The sequence below is a fragment of the Rhamphochromis longiceps genome, linkage group LG4 (genome assembly GCF_057381845.1).
Source record: "Rhamphochromis longiceps isolate RC_006_pf linkage group LG4, R_longiceps_female_GT1.1, whole genome shotgun sequence".
In the NCBI taxonomy this organism is placed as follows: domain Eukaryota; kingdom Metazoa; phylum Chordata; class Actinopteri; order Cichliformes; family Cichlidae; genus Rhamphochromis; species Rhamphochromis longiceps.
The window spans coordinates 6,745,572-6,769,806 of record NC_140560.1 but is presented as its reverse complement, the minus strand read 5'-3'; the positions used below and the strand labels follow the sequence as shown (position 1 = coordinate 6,769,806).

Below are 24,235 nucleotides of genomic sequence, written 5' to 3'. Positions count from 1 at the left end.
CGGATATGAGAGGAAATGCAGGTTTTAGCGTCACCACATTACATTCATTTTTATCTCCTTTGGGTTGCTTGGGTTGGTTATCGATAGTTTAGGCTGCATCAAAATGTTACTTAATCCACTGTGGTACTGTTCTGAACAAACGGTTTAAAAGAAGGCCAAGCTCTTATTTCAACTCCCATGCCTTGCTTGTAACGTTACCTACTGACGTAACATCCGGTGGTGCTGTTGGCGGGCAGAAGGTGGTCGTGCGGATTGTTAGCATCGAGGCAGAGGCTATTGTGTGACTCAGTAAGAAAGCACGTTGCAAATATCGTTCTCGAGCACGCTGCAAAGCCAGCTCATATTCTTGTGTTGCCACTGCCGTGCATCCAGTTTCTTTACTCGTCTGTTGGATACGGCTAAATCTCCCTCGGGCCTGCCATTAAGCCATACAACCGCCGCGAAGCTTTCTTTTCAAAGGTAAGGCTCGTGTTCGTTAGCATTTTGAGGCAAAACGTGCCCGCGATCTGCCTCCTGCCCTTCGCTTGCAGGAGGCAGATCGTCTGGCTAGTCTCCGTGCTCATGTTGTGAACTTTACATTTCTGGCGAGTCCAGTTCAAGTAAACCCAACTAGTCTGGAAATTATATTAGCATTCGTCCATTATTAAGCTAGTGCTGCGCAAGGAGCTCACGTCATGTGCATGCATAAGGGACAAACTGCGAGCCACACTCGTTGTCTTTGGCACTTGAAAATAGATTGGAAACACTGGTATTGTTGTATGTGTGATTACAAATTCATCATTGAATTTGTGTGTACAGGTTGTCGCAGTTTGCGTTTGCAGGTGGTGGCATGCTGCAAACTGCATTCATGGTGATACAGGCAACATGGAGGCGGGCGCTTTTCTTCGCTACCAAACCACCAGACTCGAGAAATTTAAACGGCGTATCATTTAGGATTTCGCGCTAGAAATTTGCTGCCGACTGAGGCTCATCTCATATCATTAGTCTTTTAAAGAGTGAATAGGAAAAACGTATTAGTTGACACGTATGTAGGCAGTGTGGTCATCGGCGTTTTACCGCCTCGGTGCATTCATCTTTGATGCTCGAAATCGCAGGGAAAGTTTAGCCTGCAGTATAGGCGAACAACCATTTGTTGCTTCAGCTGGAACCCCTGCATGCCATTAAACAGTGATTTGGTCAAGCCATTAAGCCATCAGCACCGTCCTCTCTTCCTGGCTAGTATTTACTGTATTATCCTATTTAGTATTTTCCTATTTGCCTATGTTGATTCCACAAAATTGGCCAACTAACACTCTCCAAACTTTATACCGTTTTCATAATTTGCATAATTCTTACGATCCCCCACTTTCTGTGTGCACATTGTGGAAGCAAGAATACTGGCAAAGTTCTGAGAACCCAGTTTTTAGTTTTATTTTGTTTTGGGAGTTTTTGTTTGTTTGTTTTTGCTCCAATGCATGCATTAAGAGCAGAACAATCCTTAAATGATCATGAACTAGGGTTAGGGAAGCTATACTTTAAACAGAAACATGTCAATGCACAAACAGGGCTAAGTAACATTTGAAAAGCTGGATGGAAACCTGCAGATGCAGTTAGTAGTGTTCCAGCTTATGGTACTGTCTAAGAATGCTGTCAATGTAGAAAAAAAACAGACTGAGTGATTGTCTGCAGTTTGGAAATGGACCAGTTCCGAAAAGTCCTGTAGCTGGTCATGTTTTAATGACCTGGGTGCTTGGAGGAATTTGTTTCTTGAGGGGGCTGGGATGAGAAGAAAAGAGAGGGGATCACATTCTTAACAAAGACTGTTTTCACCATTTGAGTTCACCTGTGACGCAAACTGGCTGAAAGAGACCTTGACTTTTTTTTTTTTTTTCCTTTACCGTCAGTAAGGTTTAAATGAGAATGATCTAAATGTATTTTAGATAAGACATTTAGATGCAGGTAACCCCAACCTTTTAAACAGTACATTTGAATAATGAATGAAACTAGCACCACTGACCAGCAATGGGTCATATGTTTAATTTTTATGATTGTTAATGTGCAACTTGTTTAAGGTTGGAGAAACCTGCAGAATCAACTTCTTGGGATTTCCTTGCCTGGATGATTGAGCATGCATCAAGACAGTATGCAACATATAAGTGTAATCTATTGACCTGTAGAACGAGTTGTGGGGAAAAATAATTTGGTAGTGTAGAAGCATCATGCATTTTAACTGAGAATCATCTGCATGAACATTTGTTTTACCTGGAGACGGCCCTCTCACGCAAATTCTAGATGTTCAGTCTCTGCTAAACACATAGACCCACTTTTGTCATCTACAGGCTGACCAATTGCTGCTGATCAGATATGCGCTGTCAACATTTCATAGTTTTTGATCAAGGAGATAATGCAGACCACAAAGTAATATTTTGATGTCTTTTAATTGCAATGATACTTTTAACTTTCTAACCAGTTCATTATAACCTGTGCACTTTTCCTCCTGGGACCTTCAGAGGTTATCTTATCAGACGTCAAGCTGGCGACCCAAGCAGGAAAGAAGCCCAAGAAGGCAGAGGAGGAGGAGCAGCCTGCAGCAGCTCCACCACCAGCTGCAGGAGCAACAGCAGCCCCTGTAGCAGGAGTAGCTGAGGAGGAGGAAGAAGAGGAGTATGTGGTGGAAAAGGTTTTGGACCGCCGAGTGGTGAAGGGCAAAGTGGAGTTTCTGCTCAAATGGAAGGGCTTCTCAGAGTGAGTGCAAATGTATCTTTCATATTTTAGTTAGATTCTTTATTCTGACACATCTTTATCAAATGTAGTGACTAGTTGTGTTTAACTGTGTTCAATTGAAAAGTGAACTTTACAAAACTTTAACTTTTTAAAATTAAATGTCTGAGGTTTTGTTTTTTTAGCTTAACCAAATTTCAGCTTTTTTTTGTAGCTTTTATATTTGTCATGGTGACGTGCTCATTGAACAAGGCAATGGACTGAAAAATGTAAAAGAACTAGGGAATACAATTAGGAATTTTAGATTAAAGATTGATTTAATTTGAGCTAGAATATCTGCAAATCACATCTTTCCATCTGCACTCATGTTATCTAGTGAGGACAATACATGGGAGCCAGAAGAAAACTTGGACTGCCCCGACCTTATTGCTGAGTACATGCAGAAACACAAAGAGAAGGAAGAGAAAAAGAAGGAGAGCAAACGGAAAGCAGCCAGTGAAACCTCGGGAGATGGAGAAGAGCGAGGAAGCAAAAGAAAGAAGGAGGAGGTGAGAACCTCAGTAAAGAATCTGAGCAGTCAAGCTCCCCCCGCAAAAGTTGTTTGTGTTGTAAATCTCCCCACAGTTGCTTTAACCCTCCTGTTATGTCTGGGTCAAACTGACCCATTTTTAAAATCTTTAAAAAAATAGTTAAAAGGGTTTTTTGAGTATGGAACTTCTTGTACTTGGCTTAATGAGGGTAATCAACAAATAAAATAAAAATGGTTCATTTACGTATGTGCACCCCGAAGGCCCATTAGGCCCTAATGTCACAGTGGATGAAAGACTAGTGGCATTTCGAGCTCGCTGCCCATTCAGGCAATATATGCCTACCAAACCAGCCAAATATGGCATAAAAATCTGGGCAGCATGTGATGCAAACACTAGCTATGCATTGAACATGCATGCTGAAAAGCTGGGTGGAGGAGTCCCAGAGAAGAATCGGGGCACAAGGTCTCAGGGAGCACAGCATAACATGTGACAGTTTTTTCACAAGCTACAACTTGGGTCAGGAGCTTCTAAAGAGAAAGACTACAGTGCCACCTAAGGGGGGGTGGACAACTTGGACAAAGTCACAGTGTCCTACAGGACCAAGCGAATGACTGCACGCTGGCCACTGGTCATCTTTTACAACATGATTGATTGTCCGCCTATGACGCATTTGTCCTTTGGACGGAGATCTTTCCTGAGTGGTACATGTCAAAGCTGTACAAGAGGCGCATCTTTCTTGAGGAGCTGGGGAAGGCACTTGTGGTACCGCATATACAATGGAGGCAGCACATGCCAAGGACCCCACCTGCTGCAGCTACAGTGAGGGAGAGGGCTTCACCCATTACACCAGTGCTTGAGGTAAGTGTGTGTCTCTGTGAGAGTATGTTGTGTGTGTCTTGAGATCAGCAAAAAACATAGTAATCATCATCCTCTTCTTTCTAGATTGCTGCTGGTGGGAAGAAGCAGAGATGCCAGTTCTGCAAGCCATCTGATGATGTCAAGACAAGCATGACCTCTGTAAAAAGTGCAAAATTCATTTGCACAAAACATTCAGTGATGACATGTCCCTCATGTGCTGTGTAGACACATGCACCTGTTTCAGTTCCACCTATTAATTTTTGTGTATTTCTAGTTCTAAACATTGCATAGTGTTGCTGTCACAACATTGATGGTCTGTCACTAGTGTACTGTGGCGACTCAGACACACACACTGTCTTCATATTGCTAATCTCGTATTTTGATCCTTTCTGGATCTAAAACAGTGCTTAAATAAAGTTTACTTTCACTACAAATCCTTTTGAGTCATTAGTTTTGATTTTAAGTCAGCGGGTCAATTTAACCCAGAAGACATGTCACATGTTACTTTTTCTGCATCACTGCATAAAAAAGAGAAAAATAGAAATTGTAAAATAACTTTAAAATAATCAATTTCATGTAAAACTATTGATATATGTTGATCTTTCCAACATACATTAAGTTTTAAAATGTTTTTTATGAAAAACGAGTGAATTATCCTAATTGAACCGTGATCTGTGAGGGGTATACACCATTACACCAAATATTGATTGAAATGGTTAGTAATGGAGTTTATAATGAGATATAATCAATGTTTATTGGGAATTTTTTGTTTTCTGAGACTTTTGGATAAGTAAACATGCCCCAAACATCATTGGTAATCCTGAGAAACGGTTGCTTTAATGTCTATGGAGTGATGTCCCCTGCCTGCTTGTTTTCCTTACCTTTTGTCAAATGCCTTCCTGTGTCTAGGGTGAGAAGGCCAGAGGTTTTGGCAGAGGACTGCAGCCTGAGAGGATTATTGGAGCGACAGACTCGAGTGGAGAGCTGATGTTCCTTATGAAGTGGTAAGTTTTCATTGTCACAAACGTATCATAATGAATCCGTTATTTCTCCGCTCTGTCATTTGGAAGTTAGAAGTTATCCAAATTCAGCGAAAGGTCTTATAAATTCATAGATGCAAGTTATTTTTTCCTCTCACTCTGGATTCCAGAGTTTATTGTACTGTGTAACTGAGCACTTTATTAGGGAAACTGTGAGTTTTAATCAATTTAACTCAAAGAGCTTTTGGTAAAGCTCTTTTATGGGTTTTTTGTTACTCAAGGTTATTCATTTTACATTTTTGTTAATGATTAGAAAAGTGATTACCGTATTTCCCGGACTACAAAGCGCACCTAAATATTAGCCGCACAAGCTAAAATCAGGGGAAAATCCTGTTTTGTACATACATTAGCCGCACCTGACCAAAAGCCGCAGGTGTTTCAATGTTGACTTATCATATGTAAGAGAATATGCACAAAGGGAATTGTCAGGAAAGAGATGGCTGTTTGGAGACATCACTTTTATTAATATTTTGAAAAACAAGTTATGGGTACATATTTGCACATGTAGTACATAACAGTAGCCTACAGCACACCAGAAAAATAGATTCGGACTACCTTTTAGGCTCAGGTGCAGTGACACAGCTTTAACAAGAAGAAAAGTCAGTCATTCACCACCATCTTTCTCTTCTTCCTGCGCACTAAAACCACCAAAGTCCTCTTCTCCAGTGTCGGATACAAACAGGCTCAGGATGGCTTCGTCATCCACTCTTCTTCTCTCCTTCGTTGTCACTTTCAAAACCAAAGAAATCCTCATTGTCAGTGTCAGAGTCGAACACCCTCAGAAGGGCCGTGGCGGTGTCCTCCTCTCCATCATGCAGCAGTCCAGCCCTTCAAAATCCGTTGGTGATCGTGGATGTTTTCACACTTTTCCACGCTGTCAGAATCCACCGGTGGAGTTGGGCATAACTTGCTTTTTGGGCATAACTTGCAAGTTTATCGCCGCTCATCATCCACGCCTCCCGCTGAATGCGTAGCGCTACTTTGAAGTTTGTTTTTCGCGCTACTTCGTACGGCACTACGTTGCCTGGCGGACGGACATGTGACTAACATACCACTCTTGAACCCCGATCCTTCCGCCAGGCAACGTAGTGCCGTACAACAGCGGAACACACAAAACAAATCGTCTTACGATATGACAAAAATCATGGACAATCCATAGAAAAGCCGCACCTGACTAAAAGCCGCAGGGTTCAAAGCTTGTGCAAAAAGTAGCGGCTTATAGCCCGACATTTACGGTATTTGTTTGGAAATTCCAGGAAGTACAAATAAGCCTGCAGACTGAGAGGGAAGTGTTGTGAGGTCTAAGATATATTGGGTCCTGATCATTCAGGGCTGTTGAATGATTTTAGATTAAGAGAAGGATTTTAAGTGACAATATCCCATCTAGGTTATCTGTGTCTGGTGTGACTGGGTTGTTCCTGAGATTTTACAGCCAAATAAAATCATTTTGTTTTGCATGGATATGGACATTTACAAGAAAAGATCTGGCATTTTTGTCAATATTTAAGAAGTGTCTGTAGTGTAACCACATCTACAGAATAATATACAATGTATTTTCAGCACAGCATGCATGTACGCACCAGCTGTCAGAATATAGCTGAACAGGTGGGCCTATTAAAAAGGCCAGTGAGTCCATTGGCTATGGCTTCAAAATAAGAAGTTTGGTTCTTGACATTAATGAGATTTCTCTCTTCAATAAAACTCAACAGGAAAAACTCAGATGAGGCTGACCTTGTCCCAGCTAAGGAAGCAAACGTCAAATGTCCACAAGTGGTCATCTCTTTCTATGAGGAACGCCTCACATGGCACTCCTACCCCACAGAAGAAGAGGAGAAGAAAGAGGAAGACAAAAAAGACTAGATTTTTTGGGGGGTGCAAAGAAAAAAGGGAGGTGCAGGGCAGGAAATCAACTGTGCCCTGGTGAGGTGTCATCCAGGTTGGTCAGCTCTACCAGCAACTTTGGCAGCAAAAGCAATGAAAAATATCTGCCAATGTGGCTGACAGAGGGGGAATAAGAATTGTTTTCCTGCCCTGCAAGGAATTCTCAAAAGATGGTCCCACCTGTATCTTGGCTGAAAAATTTTTAATTATTTATTTTTACCATCTTTTTTTTTTTTTTTTTTTTTTAAACAAGTATGCTGATACTTAACTTCCTCCCTTAACCCCCCCACTATGTTTACCAATATTCAACTGAAAACAGTGGAAATTATGAAATTTTCTCCTACACTTAGTGAAAAGTGGCAGCCAGCTGTCAGCTTACCTCTTTGCCTTGAAGCAAGCTCAAAATTTGGCTGTGATTTGTAAGTTTTTCTCCTCCAGTCACTGTTCCTTATTTCAGATATCTGTTTGAAGAGGGGGGAGGAGGGGAAAAAGAAGAGGGGGGGAGGTTGTAAAAGAAGATCACAAATTGTGACAGACAGGACAAAGTTTACTTCCTGCTTTGTCAGGATACAAAGGTGGGAAATTCTTTTGAATGGGGATGAAGTGAGGAGTGAAAGAATGGACAAACAATGTCCTTTCAGTGTCTGTTCTTTGTGCCACCCATTTTCTCATTATTGTTGATGTGGTCATTTTAATCTCATGCATCATTGACTGTTCATAGTGATAGGTTAGACTACATGAGGGGCCTTAATCATCCTACCAGCCAGCGTGGCAGCTACGGATGTCACAGTACAAGTGGACCAGGGAATTTCCACTATTCTGAGATGTGGATTTAATACCAGTCAATGTATTTTCACCAAAAAAAATGCAGTATAGTTGGACATTTTGACACTCAACTACTATGACAGTAGCTTCATGTTATAAGCTATGTGTTGGGATAAACAGGCTCTTGTTAGCCGCTAGTTTACAGACATTTCAAGTGGTAAAGGTTGTGTTAAATGTGAAGAGTGGAGTATGTTACCTGCTGTTAGTCGCTGGTTTTGAGTCCCAAACTGCAGCCAGTATTACCATGTTATACTTGGTTGTTTGGTTACCTAGTACTGTCTGGTGTGGTTATTATTTTAAACGAGCTGCTTGTGAACATTGTATGCAGTGTTTCCTGAAAGTTACTCTCTCCACTCTGTCTGTACTCAAAACTATTTTAGTGATACTAAAGCCCCTTTCAGATACATTCTGTCAAAGTTGTTACATTGTTACTAAAACATGGGTCACTGATACATACAGTTTCCAAGAGCCTTGTGTCTTGTATGCTAAGACTTCATGTTTTTTGACAATGTGCATAGACTTGAAGTGCTGCCAGGGTTGGAACATGTAACCTCTGCTGCGCACACTTGGTGAGTCGGATCTTTCTTCTGAATTTGTAAAAGGCGAAAGAGACTGAGACATGGGGGGACATTTTGGTCCCATCTATTCATGTGATCTTCAGACCTGTGCCCTGTTAGTCTCAGTCTGGTAATAGATAGGATTTTTTTTTTTTTTTTCAGGAAAAAAGTGCATGTCTGGAAGGGGCCTAAGTTGAAAAAACTCACATCTTGAGCTCTCCTAAGAAGCTGTTCTGATTGGGCAAAACATTTAAGTGAACTAAGTCCACTGAAGGTCAGCTGCTTCTGTAGTCTTGGAAAGAACAGGAAAACGGCCATATGAACTGCTGAACTATAAAGGCAGCTTGTTAAGTTTGCTGCCACTTTGGCTGGTAGGTGGCGGTGTCTTCTGACTTGATAACAAACAAGTGGGTTTCACTGCTGTGGCAGATGGCTGAAAGTTTGTCAGATGATCTTTATTTCCACTAATTTGTTTTTATATCTTCACACACATTTACCTGTGTTTTGTAGGCTGTATTATTTGAGCTTGCACTGCCCGGGCAACACTTAACATACAGTATTCTTTCACATTCTTTGCTTGACACTTATTTTGGTGAATAAATTAGGATGTATCTTTAAAACTTTAGCATGCTGAGCAGAATCAGTTTAAAAATACTTGTCAAGTGTTCTGTGTTGAATGTAGCCCGGTTGTGTACATGTATGTATACTGTATTAAAGTTAGAACAGTAGCTGGCATATCTGGGTAAGCTGGTTCAAAACGGTTCATACTTCAGGTGGCGTTTTGCTGTGCCTGTTTTGTTTTTCGCTCCTTTTATTAGCCTTAGCCCTGACTGTCACATATGGAAGCCGTACAAGAGTACTTCATGCATACACAGACTGGGTAAAGGTTGCAACAGTTTCTTGCCTTTTAAATCAAACACAAGAGGCTAAACTAGTCTGGTTTAAGTTTTTACTGTGAAGTCCTGACACGTCCTGCATCCTGACTACTTCACCACTGACTGGAAGGAACTGAACTATTTGCACCCAGGTCTGCTACTTAGGTTTTCTCATCTTGTGTCAAACTTTTGTTGTTGTGTTTTTGTTTGTTTTTAGTGGATTAGCTTGTGTTGTCTTGTTGCATGTTCATTTTCCTTTGCTATGTTGGCATCATGGCTGATCTACTTTTAGCTGTTTTGAAAAAAATAAAAGGTTTTTGTTTTCTAATTATTTTGGGCTTTGGACTCTCAATTACTTTTTAAAGGTGCACACAAAGATGTATTACTCTGACCAGAAAAACTGCAAAAGCAGAATCTCCATACAGTTACCAACCAAGACACTTAAAATGTGTTCTTTTCTAGTAGCCACTTTTCTCAGTATTAGCAGATGCAGAATAAGAAAAGTAGTGGAGATGCTGAAATAAATATCCTGAGTTGTTAAGTGCAGATTAAGATTCTAGATTCTGTATAATCTAAGATAGGGATGTGTCTGTCTGCCATAACAAAACAAAAAGGTTTAAAAAAAAAAAAAAAAAAAGCCTTTCAGGCAGGGTGTAGGCCAAAGCAACAGCTTATCTGCACCTAGCCTTCAACGCCTAAATACAGAGTTTAACCAACCACATTTGTTGAACTACTTCTAATGGCCGAATACTCAGGGGTTGCCACAATAGATCTTCTACCTCCATCTCACCCTAGCCGTAGCATCCTATGTCGATGTAGCATCTGCATGTCCTTCAACACATATTAAATCTTCTGTGTGGTTTTCCTCTGTCTGGCAGCTTCATATTCAACATAATTTGTTGAATATATTCACTATTCCTTTTCTACATGTGTCCAAGCCACTCAACCCTCTGACATACTCAATTCTAATCCTGTCCATCCGGGTATCTAACAATGAAAACCCTAGCATCCACTCTCCAGCTCTGCTTCCTGTCTTTTTATTTTGACCGGCACCAAACGATACCTTATAGCAAGTTTCACAACTGTCTTGTAAAGCTTCTTTTTCACGCTTGTTGTTGAAATAATTGAGATGAATGACATTAGATCATCAGAATTTTATCATCTGTTTATAATGTCTTAGAGGTCACATGCATGGAACAAAGAGCAGACAGATTAAAATTATTCCAGACATGTACTTAATGCATTGTGACGAAAGGAACAATATTTCACTTTTGGGAAAAAAGATTCTTTAAAAATTAATTCCATCCATCCATCTTCTTCCGCTTCATCCGGGGCCGGTCGTGGGGGCAGCAGCCTAAGCAGAGAAGCCCAGACCACATCCTCCCCAGCTACCTCCTCTAGCTTATCCAGGCGTTCCCAGGCCAGTCGAGAGATATAATCTCTCCAGCGTGTCCTGGGTCTGCCCCAGGGCCTCCTCCCGGTGGGACGTGCCCGGAACACCTCACCCAGGAGGCATCCTTGTGAAATGCCTGAACCACCTCAGCTGGCTCCTTTCGATGTGGAGGAGCAGCGACTCTACTCTGAGCCCCTCCCGGATGGCTGAACTTCTCACCCTATCTCTAAGGGAGAGGCCAGCCACCCTTCGGAGGAAGCTCATTTCCGCTGCTTGTATCCGCGATCTCGTTCTTTCGGTCACTACCCACAGCTCTTGGCCATAGGTAAGGGTAGGGATGTAGATCGACCAGTAAATTGAGAGCTTCGCTTTTACACTCAGCTCTCTCTTCACCACAACGGACCCGTGCAGCGTCGGCATCACTGCAACTCCAGCACCAATCCGTCTGTCGCTCTCCAGCTCCCTTCTCCCATCACTTGCAAACAAGACCCCGAGATACTCCCCACTTGGGGCAGGAACTCATCCCCGACCCGGAGTGGGCACTCCACCCTTTTCCGGCTGAGAACCATGGCCTCAGATTTGGAGGTGCTGATCCTCATTCCCGCTGCGAACCGTTCCAGTGAGAGCTGGAGGCCATCACCCGATGAAGCCAGCAGAACCACATCATCTGCGAAAAGCAGAGATGAGATTCTGAGGCCACCAAAGTGAAATTGAAAGCCCTTCGTCACCATTAATTCCACTATGCTTAAAGATATTTTTTTTTTATTTAAATCAGAAAACAGTAACAGTACATGTACACCGATTAGCTTGAAGTTCAAGTGTTCTAAAAGTCACACTGTTTCTCTGATAAACAGTTTACATTTGCCCATTCACAGTGTCTGAGTCCAGCAATGTTAGATCCACAAGTTTCACTAAGGATTGCCACTGCTTACTGATGGAAAACATCAGGATATCATGTAGTATTTAGATTTTACACTGTGTTTCTAAGTTTGAATTTGGAATAAAACCTGTTCTATACCTTTGTGCTACTAATTGTTTAGGGTCAATACACATTTCTTACAAACTCTATCCTTATTGTTACATATCATTGTGAATATACTATTAATATACCGGTACTAGAACCAAAAAGGATACATCTGGCAAAGGCTATATTTTCAGCATAACCAATAAATCAGTCCACTTCCTATATATTCATTTGGCGCAATTTGTGTAAATTTAGCAGTAGCCAGCTGTCTGCCTTTTCAAATTATGACTGCTCTAACACTCAACATTTTTAAAACATGTTTACTCCCTAGCTTTTAATTGTGACTGAGCTGTTTGGCTTTTGAGTCTTGTTTTCTATTTTTCTATATTCATTTATAGTTTTTTGTTTTTTGTTTTTTTTTTAGTTTGTACAGCACTTTAGTCAACTTGTGTTGTTGTTCAAATGTGCTCATAAATAAATTGATAAACAACTGTTTATCAGCAAGAAACTTTGGTTTGAACGGTGTGGTGATCTGGAGCCTTTCTGTGTGGAGCATTTTCTCTATCATATCAAGACTATCTCTCCACTCTATTACATATTCCATATGCACGGAGTGGAGAGATAGTCTCTCACTCAGAGAACCTTAAACTCAAAACTAGAAAAATGTAGAAGGACAAGTTATAACAGCAGATGATGCCACCTCTGAGAGTGCACGGATTCTTTAGTCTGCTTGGATAAAATTCAGTAGTGATAACATGACATTGCATTGTTCTGCAGAATTTAAAAGATAGTTTCCACTAAGAGCTTTCAATGAAATGGTGTTTATTAATATTGCTAGCATAATGTCAGCCATCCTCACCATTATTGCATTATCCTTCCATTTTAAGTGTTTGATTTTGGGGCGCACTAGCTGTAATGCAAGATTGCATCCTCTCAGCAATTTTTTTTCCTTAATAGTTGCCTGACATATATAACTGTAACAGCAGGGGAAAAAATACAGAATGAAACGTATACAGGTTATATATTCCAAATTCAATATTTCAGCATCAATGGCCAGAAACACAACACTGCTAGGCGCAAAGTAAAACTTTTATTTTTATTTTTTCATGTTTTTTATATTACAAAAAGTTAAGTTCCCATGTCCTTGAATACCAGCAAGCACATTGGGAATTAATAGAATACAAACAAGGCTTGTATGCAGGTTGGAAATTTCACCCTTTTTTTAAAATCAATTTCAAAAACAGGATTCTGATTATGTAGTTGTCTTACTGCATTTCTTTGACTTACAGGGATCACAGACAATGATTCTTTACATTGTGTGAAGCACTGAACGCCTGCCATGATAGTTGTATTTCCCAGTGTTTTAGACAATAGTATCAGCCAGCATGTCCATCTGGTTGCGTTAACAACTGAGCAAATCTCTGTTCATTTTCCTGGTTGTTTACATAGCAGTCCATCCGAATTGACACACATTCTGAACCAACAGTCCTGAAACATCAACAATATACAGTGCTGCTACCAGAATTTGTTCTCACATATAATTCTAAATCATGACACATGATGTTGCTAATATTTAATCTTTTTTTTGTTGGATATGTCCTATGAAATGCTACAACCTACTGATATAGCTTATTTAGCCAAAAAAAAAAGGTATATGCAATACCACAAAGCTTCCAATGTGCCTAGATCTGAAAATATACATCTGAATATTCTACCCTATGTCTTCAAGTTTTGGGAAATTAACTATGTTGTCCTGAGGGTACTGTGTGGGTACAGTGCAGTCTAGGAACTGAATATACCCAGGTTTGAGCCCCACAAATCCAAGTCTTCCCTGTGCAGGTTTCCTGTATCACTATAAACAACTCGTGTACGCTGGCTCATAGTCAGTGTAGTGTCAACGACTTTTGGGGTCTATTAGCTGATAGCAAGGATCAGGCCTTCTATCCGTTTTCTATACACTGGCTGTTGAACACAATATTTTTAAGCATAAGAAATTCTTAGGCATTAAACTAGCATTCTAGAATGCTGGTCCCGGGTTCGCTACCCACTTAAATAAAAACTCAAATTGCCCTGAAGCTTAACACAAGCCAGAATCAAGTCTTTTTCCATTTACTGCTCAACTTCCATTTTCCCAATCCATCAATCATGCCAACAAGTAAGGACCCTTAGGGAAACATGCTTGGTTCTTTGAGGTTTTGGACACTCAGGACTATTTGTTTAAAAATGACCCTGGGTTCCTTCCTCACCAACCTACCACCTTCATTTTTGTGGTCACACTTCCTTTTAAAGAACCTCTTTACATTTTTGATATCTCTTCACTTCTTCTTGTCCCTTTGACTCTGTTTTTTACTGTTTCTTCCATTAGGTTTAAAATGAAGCATGTACTCTGTAGCATCCATGGGACTCCCTTCCTCCCTTGTCAACCTGGAAAATACTTCCTTGTATAGCCTTTCCATATGGCGTCTAATTTCCTGCAGATTCCTTAGGGTTTCCCGTTTTTCTCTTAGTAGACGTGAACGGTGCCGCCTTAAAGAGGACACATCGTCCTCCAGGCCCAACAGCACATCTTGTTTCCTCTTCCTGCAGTTCTGGGCAGCTATCTTGTTCTTACCACGACGTCGTATGTCCTTGATAAGGGTAAGTTGCTCCTCACTGAGCTGGTAATTGGACAGTAGGCTATTAAACTCCTCCACTGGCAGATTAACAATTAGCTCATTGGAGAAAGGGATCTTCAGGGTTCGTGCACGGCACTCATCCTGACTCCAAATTTTGTTCTCTGAGATGGATCTAGAAAAGGACTGTGGGTAAGGTTTGACACTATCGTGTTGTCGAGTCGATTTAGCGTGTTTGGTAGGCATCTTGCCGAGGGGGATAGAACAGGCGGAGGACGAGGGCATGTTATACGTGTGATCATGGCCAATATGCTCCAGCCAGGAAAACCCATGAAACAGACTATGATCAGAATAGTCGACAGGAACAAGCTTATTTTCATGATTCTCTCCTCCTACTGCCCCCATGTCTTCCTCTTCAAGCTCTTCCTGCTTTATCATCATTACTGCTTCCACATCTGAACCAGCTAAGTCTTCCTCAGAATCTTCATCATCATCTTTGGAGAAGGAACTTCCCGTAGCTGAGACATAAAATGAAGAGGACGTTGACGAAGAGGAACAAGAGGAGGCCTCAGAAGTACATGGAGAAGCAAGGCTGTGGCTGAAGTCCAAGGATAGACCGGAGTCTGAATCTAGCTCACCCTCACAATCTAGGAAGATTAAGATAAAAGTAAGATCAAAGTAAGTTTCACAGTTTCATTATCTGCACTTTTTTTTATTTATCATGCTCTTCAAAGAACTGTACTGAACTGTAAGTGTTACAGATTTTGTAAATAAAATAGTTATGGTATTGCCTACCTGTGGAATTGCCATGATGATGTGTTGATGGTCGACCATGAGTTTCTATGACTGCAATCTTAGAGCCTAAGTGGTCATCATCACTGCCAATTTCCTGTTCTGCTAGTTCATGGTTGAAGCAGCTTTCATCTTCCAATCTGGCTGCCATCTCAGGACTGAATCCTTCCTCCAGAGCCTGGTCCAACAATCTAATTTCATCCAAAATGGCAGCATCCTCTAAAAGATCACTAAGTGGAACAGGAAGATCATCTTCATTGTCTTCATACCCCAGTAGGTGACTGGAAGGAGACCCCACAAGGTCTTGGGTCATAACATTTCCATCTAAAGGTAGGGTGGAATTGGAAGATTGAAAGTTAACATCAATGCCAGGACGATGTTCTGGTTCCATCCTACCCACATCAACTTGTGATAAAAAACTGATAATGTTATCTTCTTCCATTAGTTCCATGCTGAAGTCTTCTATAGGTTCTTCTGCAAGCAGATCTGTTTGGTCTGGAGGACTATTCAAGGGATGTCCATTAATGTTATTCATAGTGTCCCGTGTGTTTAATGCTGAGTTGTGGTCATCCAATTCTGCAGTAGGGGTTAATGGAAGCAGGACTGGCACAGACTCAGATTGAGGCTCTAATAAACCTGGAAAGATGGTGTGGGCATGGTGGCAAAAATATACATATATTATTTACAACAGGTTGTGGGTTTGGAACAAACATTCACAGAATTGTCTGTAAACAAGAAAAGCAAATTATGCCATATATTTAGAAAATGTCCGGATCTTATATAGTTTCTCTAGAGTTTTCTTAAGGGTTTTCCAAAGTTATTAGAACTTACAAATTCCTATCTGTAATCTTGACTATGAAAGTGATCAGTGTTTTGTATTATTTTTAAAAACCCAGACAAAATTTTGTTAAGTTGGGCTCAGTGTCCTAATTATTTTTTCTAAGCATCTACTGAAAAAGGTCCCAAGATATTTTTAAAAGCTGTGGAAACATAGACATAACATAAACAGCTATGGTTTATTATGAAATTAATTACCATGTTGCAAATGAGTCTCCTGATCAGCTTCTGTAACAGGATTGTCACAGCAGTTAGACATTGTTCCAGACACATTTCCTCGAAAGGTTCCAGATGGTCCTGAACTTAGATTGTGGTCTGATGATGCCATGTCCATGTCTGTGTTCTGGAGGGCAGAAATGAGAATTGTATCTAAATTTACTGTATCTTGATTTTTTAATTTTATCCCATAATTTTATCTCACTCTATTTAGTAAATATATTTTCATTTTTTTTCTCCTAGTCACCTCAGGTTCCATGATATTTAGCAAATCCTGCCAATGGAGCTCAAAATCCATGGAGGGATTATCAGTGGGGAACAGTAGAGAGTCTCTGTCTGAGGGCTGCCTCTCCAGGTCCCCCATTCCACCAACAACATCATTTAGCTGAGGTCAAAGCAACCAAAAGAAATTCTGAGCACTGTTAAACGTAAGGAAAGGATTAAAAACAAATGAGAAGAGAACAGACTATGGTGGCAACCTACCCATTGTTCCTCTGTGGAGGGGAAGGTCTCCTCCAATAACCTGAAACACTCCTGGAGGGAAGTCTAAAAAAAAAAAAAAAAAAAAGTGAGTTTAACCTATCGTTAATCTTTGCTGGATGACTAAGAAATCAGATACATCTTTATCTATAAATCTCTTCTTGGGCTGATTCCTGCTTATTTATGTGTTTATATGCGTAAAAACCACAACCAATACAGCCTTCATTTTCACAATATCATACAATTGATTGTCCCAAAAATCAGAGCAGAATTGGGGAAAAGGCTTTTAAATATGCTGCCCCTGCTTCCTGGAATAATCTGCAGAAGGAACTGAAATTATCAGAACTGGTTACCTTGGGGGAGTTTAAGTCCATCTTGAAGAACGAGAGAATAACTCTTTTACTCAATGTGATTGTTTTTAATATCGCTCTTAATTTGATCTGTTATTGTATATTTTTCACATGTTCGTACAGGATATTGTATTTGTTTTAATGTTATATACATATGTAGTACATGTATTTTGACATTTGTTACCATGATGCCAGGTCTCTCTTGGAAATGAGATTTTTAATCTCAATGAGATTTTACCTGGATAAATAAAGGACTAATAAAAAATAACCACATGGGTGCTTATTTTAGCTGACCTTCAGGGGTGGTCTGGATAGTGGTGTCTGTAGTTTATTAATCATGGTTAGCAAGAGATTGTGCACTTTCTGGATTGGTTACAAGATGCCCCACACCTGGATCCAGGAAAGCCTAGAACTGTACATCAGGACCTTCAGTTGTTTCATCAGGAACTCATGTGGCGAACCAACTTCAAGTCACTATCATGTGAGATCTACCAAGGAGATGCTCTGCATAGGCCTCAACCCCCTCAGTGAGATAAAGACTGGCTATGGATACTGACTACAGAATGGAGCAATTGTCAGCAGCCTCCTCTACATGGATGACATCAATCTGTATGCCAAGAGCAAACAAGACATTGATTCACTGACATACAGCCGTGACATTGGAATATCGTTCAGATGGTAAAGAGGAGAGGAAAGGCTGAGGGGATATATATATAAAACAAGATTTATTTTCACAGTCAAACCAGCAGTTTAGCAAACAATGTACATTAAACCAGGGGTGGGGAACTCCAGGCCTCAAGGGCCAGAAGTCTTGCAGGTTTTAGATGTCACCCGGGGTCAACACACCTGAATCAAATGATTAGTTCATCACCAGTCCTCTGGAGAACTTCAAGACATGTTGAGGAGGTAATTTAGCCATTTAAATCCGCAGTGCTGGATCAAGGATACATCTCAAACTTGCAGGACATCGGCCCTTGAAGCCTGAAGTTCCGCACCCCTGCATTAAATGAATATCTATCTCCCTGGTTGCCCACTTATATTCATTTCCAAAGATGGTAAACATTTTGTAAGAATTTACCACAAAAGTCAAACAGTAACATTTAATAAAAGATACATTATTTAATTACAATTACAAATCCAGCAACTACTGCTCACCAAAGGTTTCACACGTGTGCCAGTTATACTGGGTAATTTCCATACTGAAATCTGTCAGATGCATTTTCTGTTTTACCAGGCAACAAACAGACAGACTGGCTCAAAATATCTTCGACCTTCCTGACCTGGTTGGGGACTTTCGAGACAAACACAAGACCCCCAGCAGCTGGTCAGCTGAGACAAATATGTGGCTTTCAACATACAGAATATAAATCAAAGCTAGATTGCTGCTGCATGACAGGAGTTCAGCTTAGTGTCTCATTTTGCGCCCATATCATTCCATTCATCATAACTGCTAAATTGTTTTAGTTGTGACTATAGCAATGTAACTGATTTATTTACTTATTTATATGATCAGTTTCATCACTGCTCGCTACTCCTGTTTACTTCCTACCACAAGTGCAAGTTAAAACCTCATGCAATAATGTGCGTTTGTTTACAAGCATGACGGCTCATTGCTTGTGAATGTCTGAACTGCTGCTGTAAACAGGAGGGATTGCAAAACGGAGTAATGCCGATGTGTGTCAGTAAGCAATAAGTTAGTGATCAGGTTTCAAAACAAGCCAGACAGTCACAAGGCTGAAGGACACTAATAAGGCTTTCATTCTGTATGAGTGTGACTGTGTTTGTGTGTACGCTGGCTAGTTGATTCTGATAGCTGACATTATATTTGTTTTCATTTTGATGACGAGGGGATAGCTGTGTGTGTGTGTGTGTGTGTGTGTGTGTGTGTGTGTGTGTGTGTGTGTGTGTGTGTGTGTGTGTGTGTGTGTGTGTGTGTGTGTGTGTTTGTCCTGACTGGACATGCTGGCCAGCATGTGGGTTATTTTTATACTGTACATTCTGTTTGTTGGCATCGGTCACAGTGTTTTGTTTAGTCATAATTTAGTGTGTGTAACCCCGTCTATAGTGATGATTATTTAATCATACACTCATGGTGATCTTTCTATGTATTTTTCAAGAAACCCTTAACACTGTAAGCTGAGAGAGATGTGGTTGCCCTTTTACTGTTACAGTACTCAGATACTAAGACAGGTTATGTGAGTGTTTAATTCTGGTCAAAGCTTGACCAGGCATGTGAGAGCTGTTGCCATTATTAAATGGAACTAGCAGCAAGCAGTAACATGGAGTGAACTGTTCATCAGCACATTCGCTTACCTAAAATTAAAGTTAACATTTTGACACTACTACTATTATTTATGGCTCTGTTTCAATGTGGGATATTCATCCTTAGTTCACCTGCCTTGTTTCCCCAGTGGATTTGTAGATATGAACTGGAAGTAAACTATCAACATGGATTCAACAAGTCACACTGTGGAGCACCACACAGACCTATAGAGCCGCTTGTTTGTTTTTTCTTTTTTAAGATGTGACTATATTTGAACTACTAAATTATCCGTTAACGCTAGTAAGCTTAGTTAGCAAGCTTCATCCATAAATTGTAGGGGTGCAAAGCACAGACTCAGATCCCTCCATTTAGTCCTCAGTAACTGAGTCTATATCACACAACAAGTTATATTGTTTGCCATTAGCAAAAGGTACCAAAACAACAGAGACACTGGAGAAGTCCAATCAGCAGCTGCCTGGGTCTACACACCTGTCAATGAGGCCAGGCCCTAACTTCAAGCTTCAACAAATTCTCAAGGGGGAAATTCACTAGGAAAATATCTGAATAAATTAAGATTAAAATATAAATAAAACTCAAACTGTACAACTTGCAGTTATTCAGTATCTAGTACCATTAGTTGAACCAGTCGGTGGGCATTAAAAGAGTAGTGAGCAGTGTGCGTGACCCCAAAGACTCAAACAGTGTACTACAAGAAAAGAAGAAAAGCTACAGCTAACAGCAGGCTCTTGCTTTTATTCTTTCATGTGTTGCAACTGTACTGATTTTATTACTTCAGCTTCCTAGTGAGGTCATGTGCGGTGAGGTGAGGTTTCCTAGTGACTCATCAATCTCTGACTCATTCTCTCTCATGACATCAAGCTCAGTTTGGGTGACAGTCAACAAACAAAAACAGCTCTTTAGTCGACATCACTCGTTCATATAGTATATATGTAAATAATGGCCAGCGGTTTCTATTCATTCCAACATATCTACACTGATACTTCAGTGATAATATGGGTGGACCTACAGACTTGTAAAAATCTGTTGATATTTGACAAGAAGCAGCATTTTTATTTTCAGTGCAACCTAATGATTTGGTGGTCCCCTGTGGTTTGACATTTGTGGTTTTAAATCAAACTATTGAATGGATTGGACATATAAGCACGCTCACTCCGTTCTTCCTCCGCCTCAGTGCATATTGAGGTGTAAGACAGTGGTTATCGGGCATATGGTATCCTTTCACTTTCATGAACCAAAAATGGAACTTTCAGGGCCGTTTAACACAGCAGCTTGGCAGGTGTTATACACAGATGTTCTCTTGGTCTGCTCTCTTTCTTCACAAGAAAAAATTATTGACTCATCATCTCCACTCAGTTCACATCTATTTCTCCCTACTCCCAGCCCTATGAGTGCCAATATACCAATTAGAAAAGGCTTTAAACAGACAGAGCCAATTGTCAAGAAACAATTTCACAAACAGCTGTAAAAGCTGCATGTGAACAGGATTTTATCCTCTAGATAACACATTGTTATCTCAAGGATAAAGGTCAACCCTTGTAACTTAATTCTCTTTGGCCTAGTGTTAACTATTACAGCATAGACATCCCTGTATAAAGGCTGTGTGTTCTCTTATGGGACTGTTTATTGATGATTTTATCAGAGAACATGTAATAAACCTTTGCACACACTTGCACTTAACCTAGTTCAGACATAAGTCAAAATGGTTTTAGAGGAGCATGGCACATGAAGATGAAAATAAACAGAAGAAAAACCTATATTTGAATGTTGCAAATCACTCCATATAAAACTGCTGTACCTCTGTATCCTCTTTCTCCTCTTCATCCTCAAGTTCAGCTTGTGGCTCCGCAGGCAGAGCAGTCAACTCTCTCTCTATTTCAGCAGGAGTTCTTTCCAGCAAGGATGCCTGGTCTGGAGATCTTATGGGGAGGGGTTCTGGCTCCCGCTGGACCAGCCATGTCTCTAGTTCTGCATGTGGAACCTGTGGAGAAAGGTTCACAATTATATGAACTTTTCTCACAAGATCACAGGAGTCTTACCAAAAGCATTCATTTTGCTGTCCTACAATAAGCTGTATAGGATTAGAGTTAGGTGCACCGCTACTACTTTATGTAGAATTCTTTATATAGCATGCCCAAACAGAAATCTTACAATAGAAGATCAGATATGTGTAAAACACTCTGATTTGATCTGATCTTGTAGTTTCTGAAACTATGTTTGTTTAACGTGTGGGTAAAAATACACTTAAGCCTACTCCTGTGGTGACCTGGTGGATTTTAAGAGGTAAATGTTTCAGGTTTTTGTGCTAAGTCAGCGAAATCTGCTGCCCGCTGTAACTTGTTACTGAACAAACTCACATGACAGTTCTATCTATAATCATATCTAAGCATACTTTTAAACTGCTCCTTTAATCCTTAAAATTGCATGAACTTATAATTGGAATGCAAAGTATTGATGACTAAAGAGATAACGATTAAAACGAAAAACTTTTTTTACGTGTAGTCTGTCCAAAGAGCGCACCCAGCCCAGCAGCCTTTGTGCTGTGGAGAACCCATCTAGTTCTACATTTTTGGGGTGCAAGCCTTCCTCCAGGTGATTGCGGAGGTTGTGGAACTGTGTTTGGGTGAGGGCTGAGGTTGGACCCAGGATCATGTCATGCAAAGAGGAAGGCAGGTAGGGCTCCAGTTCCACGTCCACCCTCACGCCACAGAGACTCAGCAGGATGGCCATCTGGATAAGGCCTTCTGTAAAGTATTTCTTGAGGTGCAGCATTGTTTTGGCAGATGACAGTAGTTTTAGAAAAGCAGACTATAAAGCTTGATGTTGGTCACCACCGCTGTGGTGTCTCTTCTTTTGCGTGGTTCTCCTGCAAGAAGCAAAAAGAAGCTCTTTTAGGTTCTATTCTATATCGTGGCTCAATGGGAAAGTAAAGAAGATAGGAAAATACACCAATTCTCCATTGATCAGGGCCTAATCCGAAAAAGGCAATCTGGCAAATTTTAGATGTTGTTTCTTATTTAATCATTGCAAATAAATATATTAAATATATTTTAGTCCCTTCCATATGAAAATGTGTTGTAATTTGAGTGCAAAGCCCTGCAAAACTGTGATGCCCAGACAGTTTCTGTCCCATTTACAACTTCACAAAGTCTGATTCATTTTAACAGCTGTAACAAAGTTAGAACTTTCTTACTGCTACGCTCTAACCACTAGAATTACCCTTCGATTAGCCTATAATTGATGCTAGTACTACACCCCCCACCATTATGATGTTGATATTAACTCCAGCTATCAAATGTAATCTTCCACTGTCAGTGTAGCCTGCTTTAGAGCAGTTGAGCTCTGACAGTTAGTATGAGGAGATAAGGCAGGCACAGGGCAGGGCTGGCCTGTATCACTGCTCTCAGTAACTTTGACCTACTTCTAGAAAGTCTTTGGTAACCACCTGCCTGGCACACAACGCCTGTGTTACTCACTGCAGCCACATGATGTAACTACCAATGTTTGCCTGGAAAACCCCTCTCCATGTACTCCATCCAAGAATTGAGTTTACTTTTACTTCTGTGGTGATCTGTTTAGAGAAGGTGGTGTAGAACTCCTGACTGAGACAGTCATCTGGCATTGTACTTGGTACCTGGCAAACTAATACAGCCCTGCAAACTTCTCATTGTGGGAAGTATGATTAATAAACTCAGGGTTTCCTACGGAAAAGTTGTTAGCGCCCACAACTGTGAAAAAAGTGTGAACGCAAAGGAATTCAGTACTCTCTCTTACACACAGAAGAGCAGTAGCTAACTTTGATTTGTGGTCATAAGTGAGTGGATTTTAAATGAACAGGTAAAACAATATTAAATCATAACATTTTAGCCCCTTCTCAGTTTATCAAACAATTCTGTGTAATGTAAAAAGCAATTAGCGGAAAAAGAATGAAAAGCTAGAATTGAGGAATGTTGTTGTTATCTGATCAGTCTTCTCATCTTATGATCATAACCATAAGAATCAATTAAAGCGTATTAGGCTATTACCAAGTATCAAGTAATCATAATTCAGAAAAATGTTTCTCTGCTACTGGATTAATGTGTGTCTTTACTGGTCCGGCTGGCTCTTGTATATGTCAAATGTTAAATCTTACTTTGTAAAATACGATTGCATTTTACATGTATTATGTAACATTGCCTCTTGAAATTAGGCTTGGTTATAAATATGACGGGAATCTAGTCGGAGAGCCTGAGCAGCAGGTTGCACAGTGTTTTTATCCCCGATCATCCAGAACATCCTGATAACTGTGTTATCGCGGAGAAGCCGTTTATACATACACATGCATTTTATTTGTACCCTACAAAAAGAAACATAACACAACGAGAGCCTAACAGTGTAAGCACGTTAGTAGCGTACATTATACAGCATTACCGGGATACTGCTGTGACTCCACTGGCGACTCCCAAACACACCCTCACACAGAAGTATACAGACACAAAATAATATACAAAAGCACATCAAAGTAATTAATATATCGATAATAAGTGTGGGCATAAAAGATGCTGTCTTACCAGTCAGGTTTAGTGTGTGCTCAGGGTGTTTGTTGATCTCTCCTACACTACCGCAGCTTATGTTTCTGTTCACTAGAACTGCCCTGGAGGGTGGGACCTTTTTAAAGTAGCACCCTCGTGGTGACGTGTAATAAGCCCTCCCTAGGAAAAAAAAAACCCACTGGCGTGTGTGTTAGCATTTCCCTACTTAAGCTGGGGACTTCTTTTAAAAGAAATAAACAAAATATTGCTCACCAAGTAATGCCTGCGACAACAATAATACAGGCCGTGAAGTTTCCTCTCCGTTCACGCAAAGCTGACGGCAGATTTTGAAGACGTGTTACTTCGGTCTGTCGCAAACAGTTTACTATAATTTATTAGTGAATGTGAAATATAAGAACAGGCTGCTGGTCTCGTGATTTGTGTCTTTCTCCCAGCAATCAAAATAAGAATACAGGGACTAATAAGTAATTTTACTAACATATTTCTAAATATGATATTTTGAATATCACCAG

General features: G+C 40.4%; 2 protein-coding genes across 3 annotated transcripts; one reads left to right on the top strand and one right to left on the bottom strand.

Moving 5' to 3' along the window:
* The first annotated feature begins 213 nt into the window (after nt 1-213).
* cbx1a (chromobox homolog 1a (HP1 beta homolog Drosophila)) lies at nt 214-9,597 on the top strand. Its single transcript, XM_085403069.1, has 5 exons — nt 214-459; nt 2,490-2,724; nt 3,077-3,248; nt 4,998-5,092; nt 6,838-9,597. Exons 3-5 carry the CDS (start codon nt 3,138-3,140, stop codon nt 6,986-6,988), a joined length of 357 nt encoding a protein of 118 aa, XP_085259195.1. The 5' UTR covers nt 214-459; nt 2,490-2,724; nt 3,077-3,137; the 3' UTR covers nt 6,989-9,597.
* Nucleotides 9,432-23,834, bottom strand: nfe2l1a (nfe2 like bZIP transcription factor 1a). Of its 2 annotated transcripts, none has more exons than XM_085403067.1 (8): nt 23,742-23,834; nt 21,688-22,057; nt 20,990-21,172; nt 16,564-16,626; nt 16,328-16,465; nt 16,063-16,207; nt 15,031-15,663; nt 9,432-14,882 (listed from the first exon to the last, which is right to left on the bottom strand). In XM_085403067.1, the coding sequence occupies exons 2-8, from the start codon at nt 21,961-21,963 to the stop codon at nt 13,939-13,941; spliced, it is 2,382 nt and encodes a 793-aa protein (XP_085259193.1). In that variant the 5' UTR covers nt 21,964-22,057; nt 23,742-23,834; the 3' UTR covers nt 9,432-13,938. The 2 variants fall into 2 exon arrangements, with proteins under 2 accessions (XP_085259193.1, XP_085259194.1); XM_085403068.1 differs by having other exon boundaries at nt 15,031-15,351.
* Nucleotides 23,835-24,235: the final 401 nt, after the last annotated feature.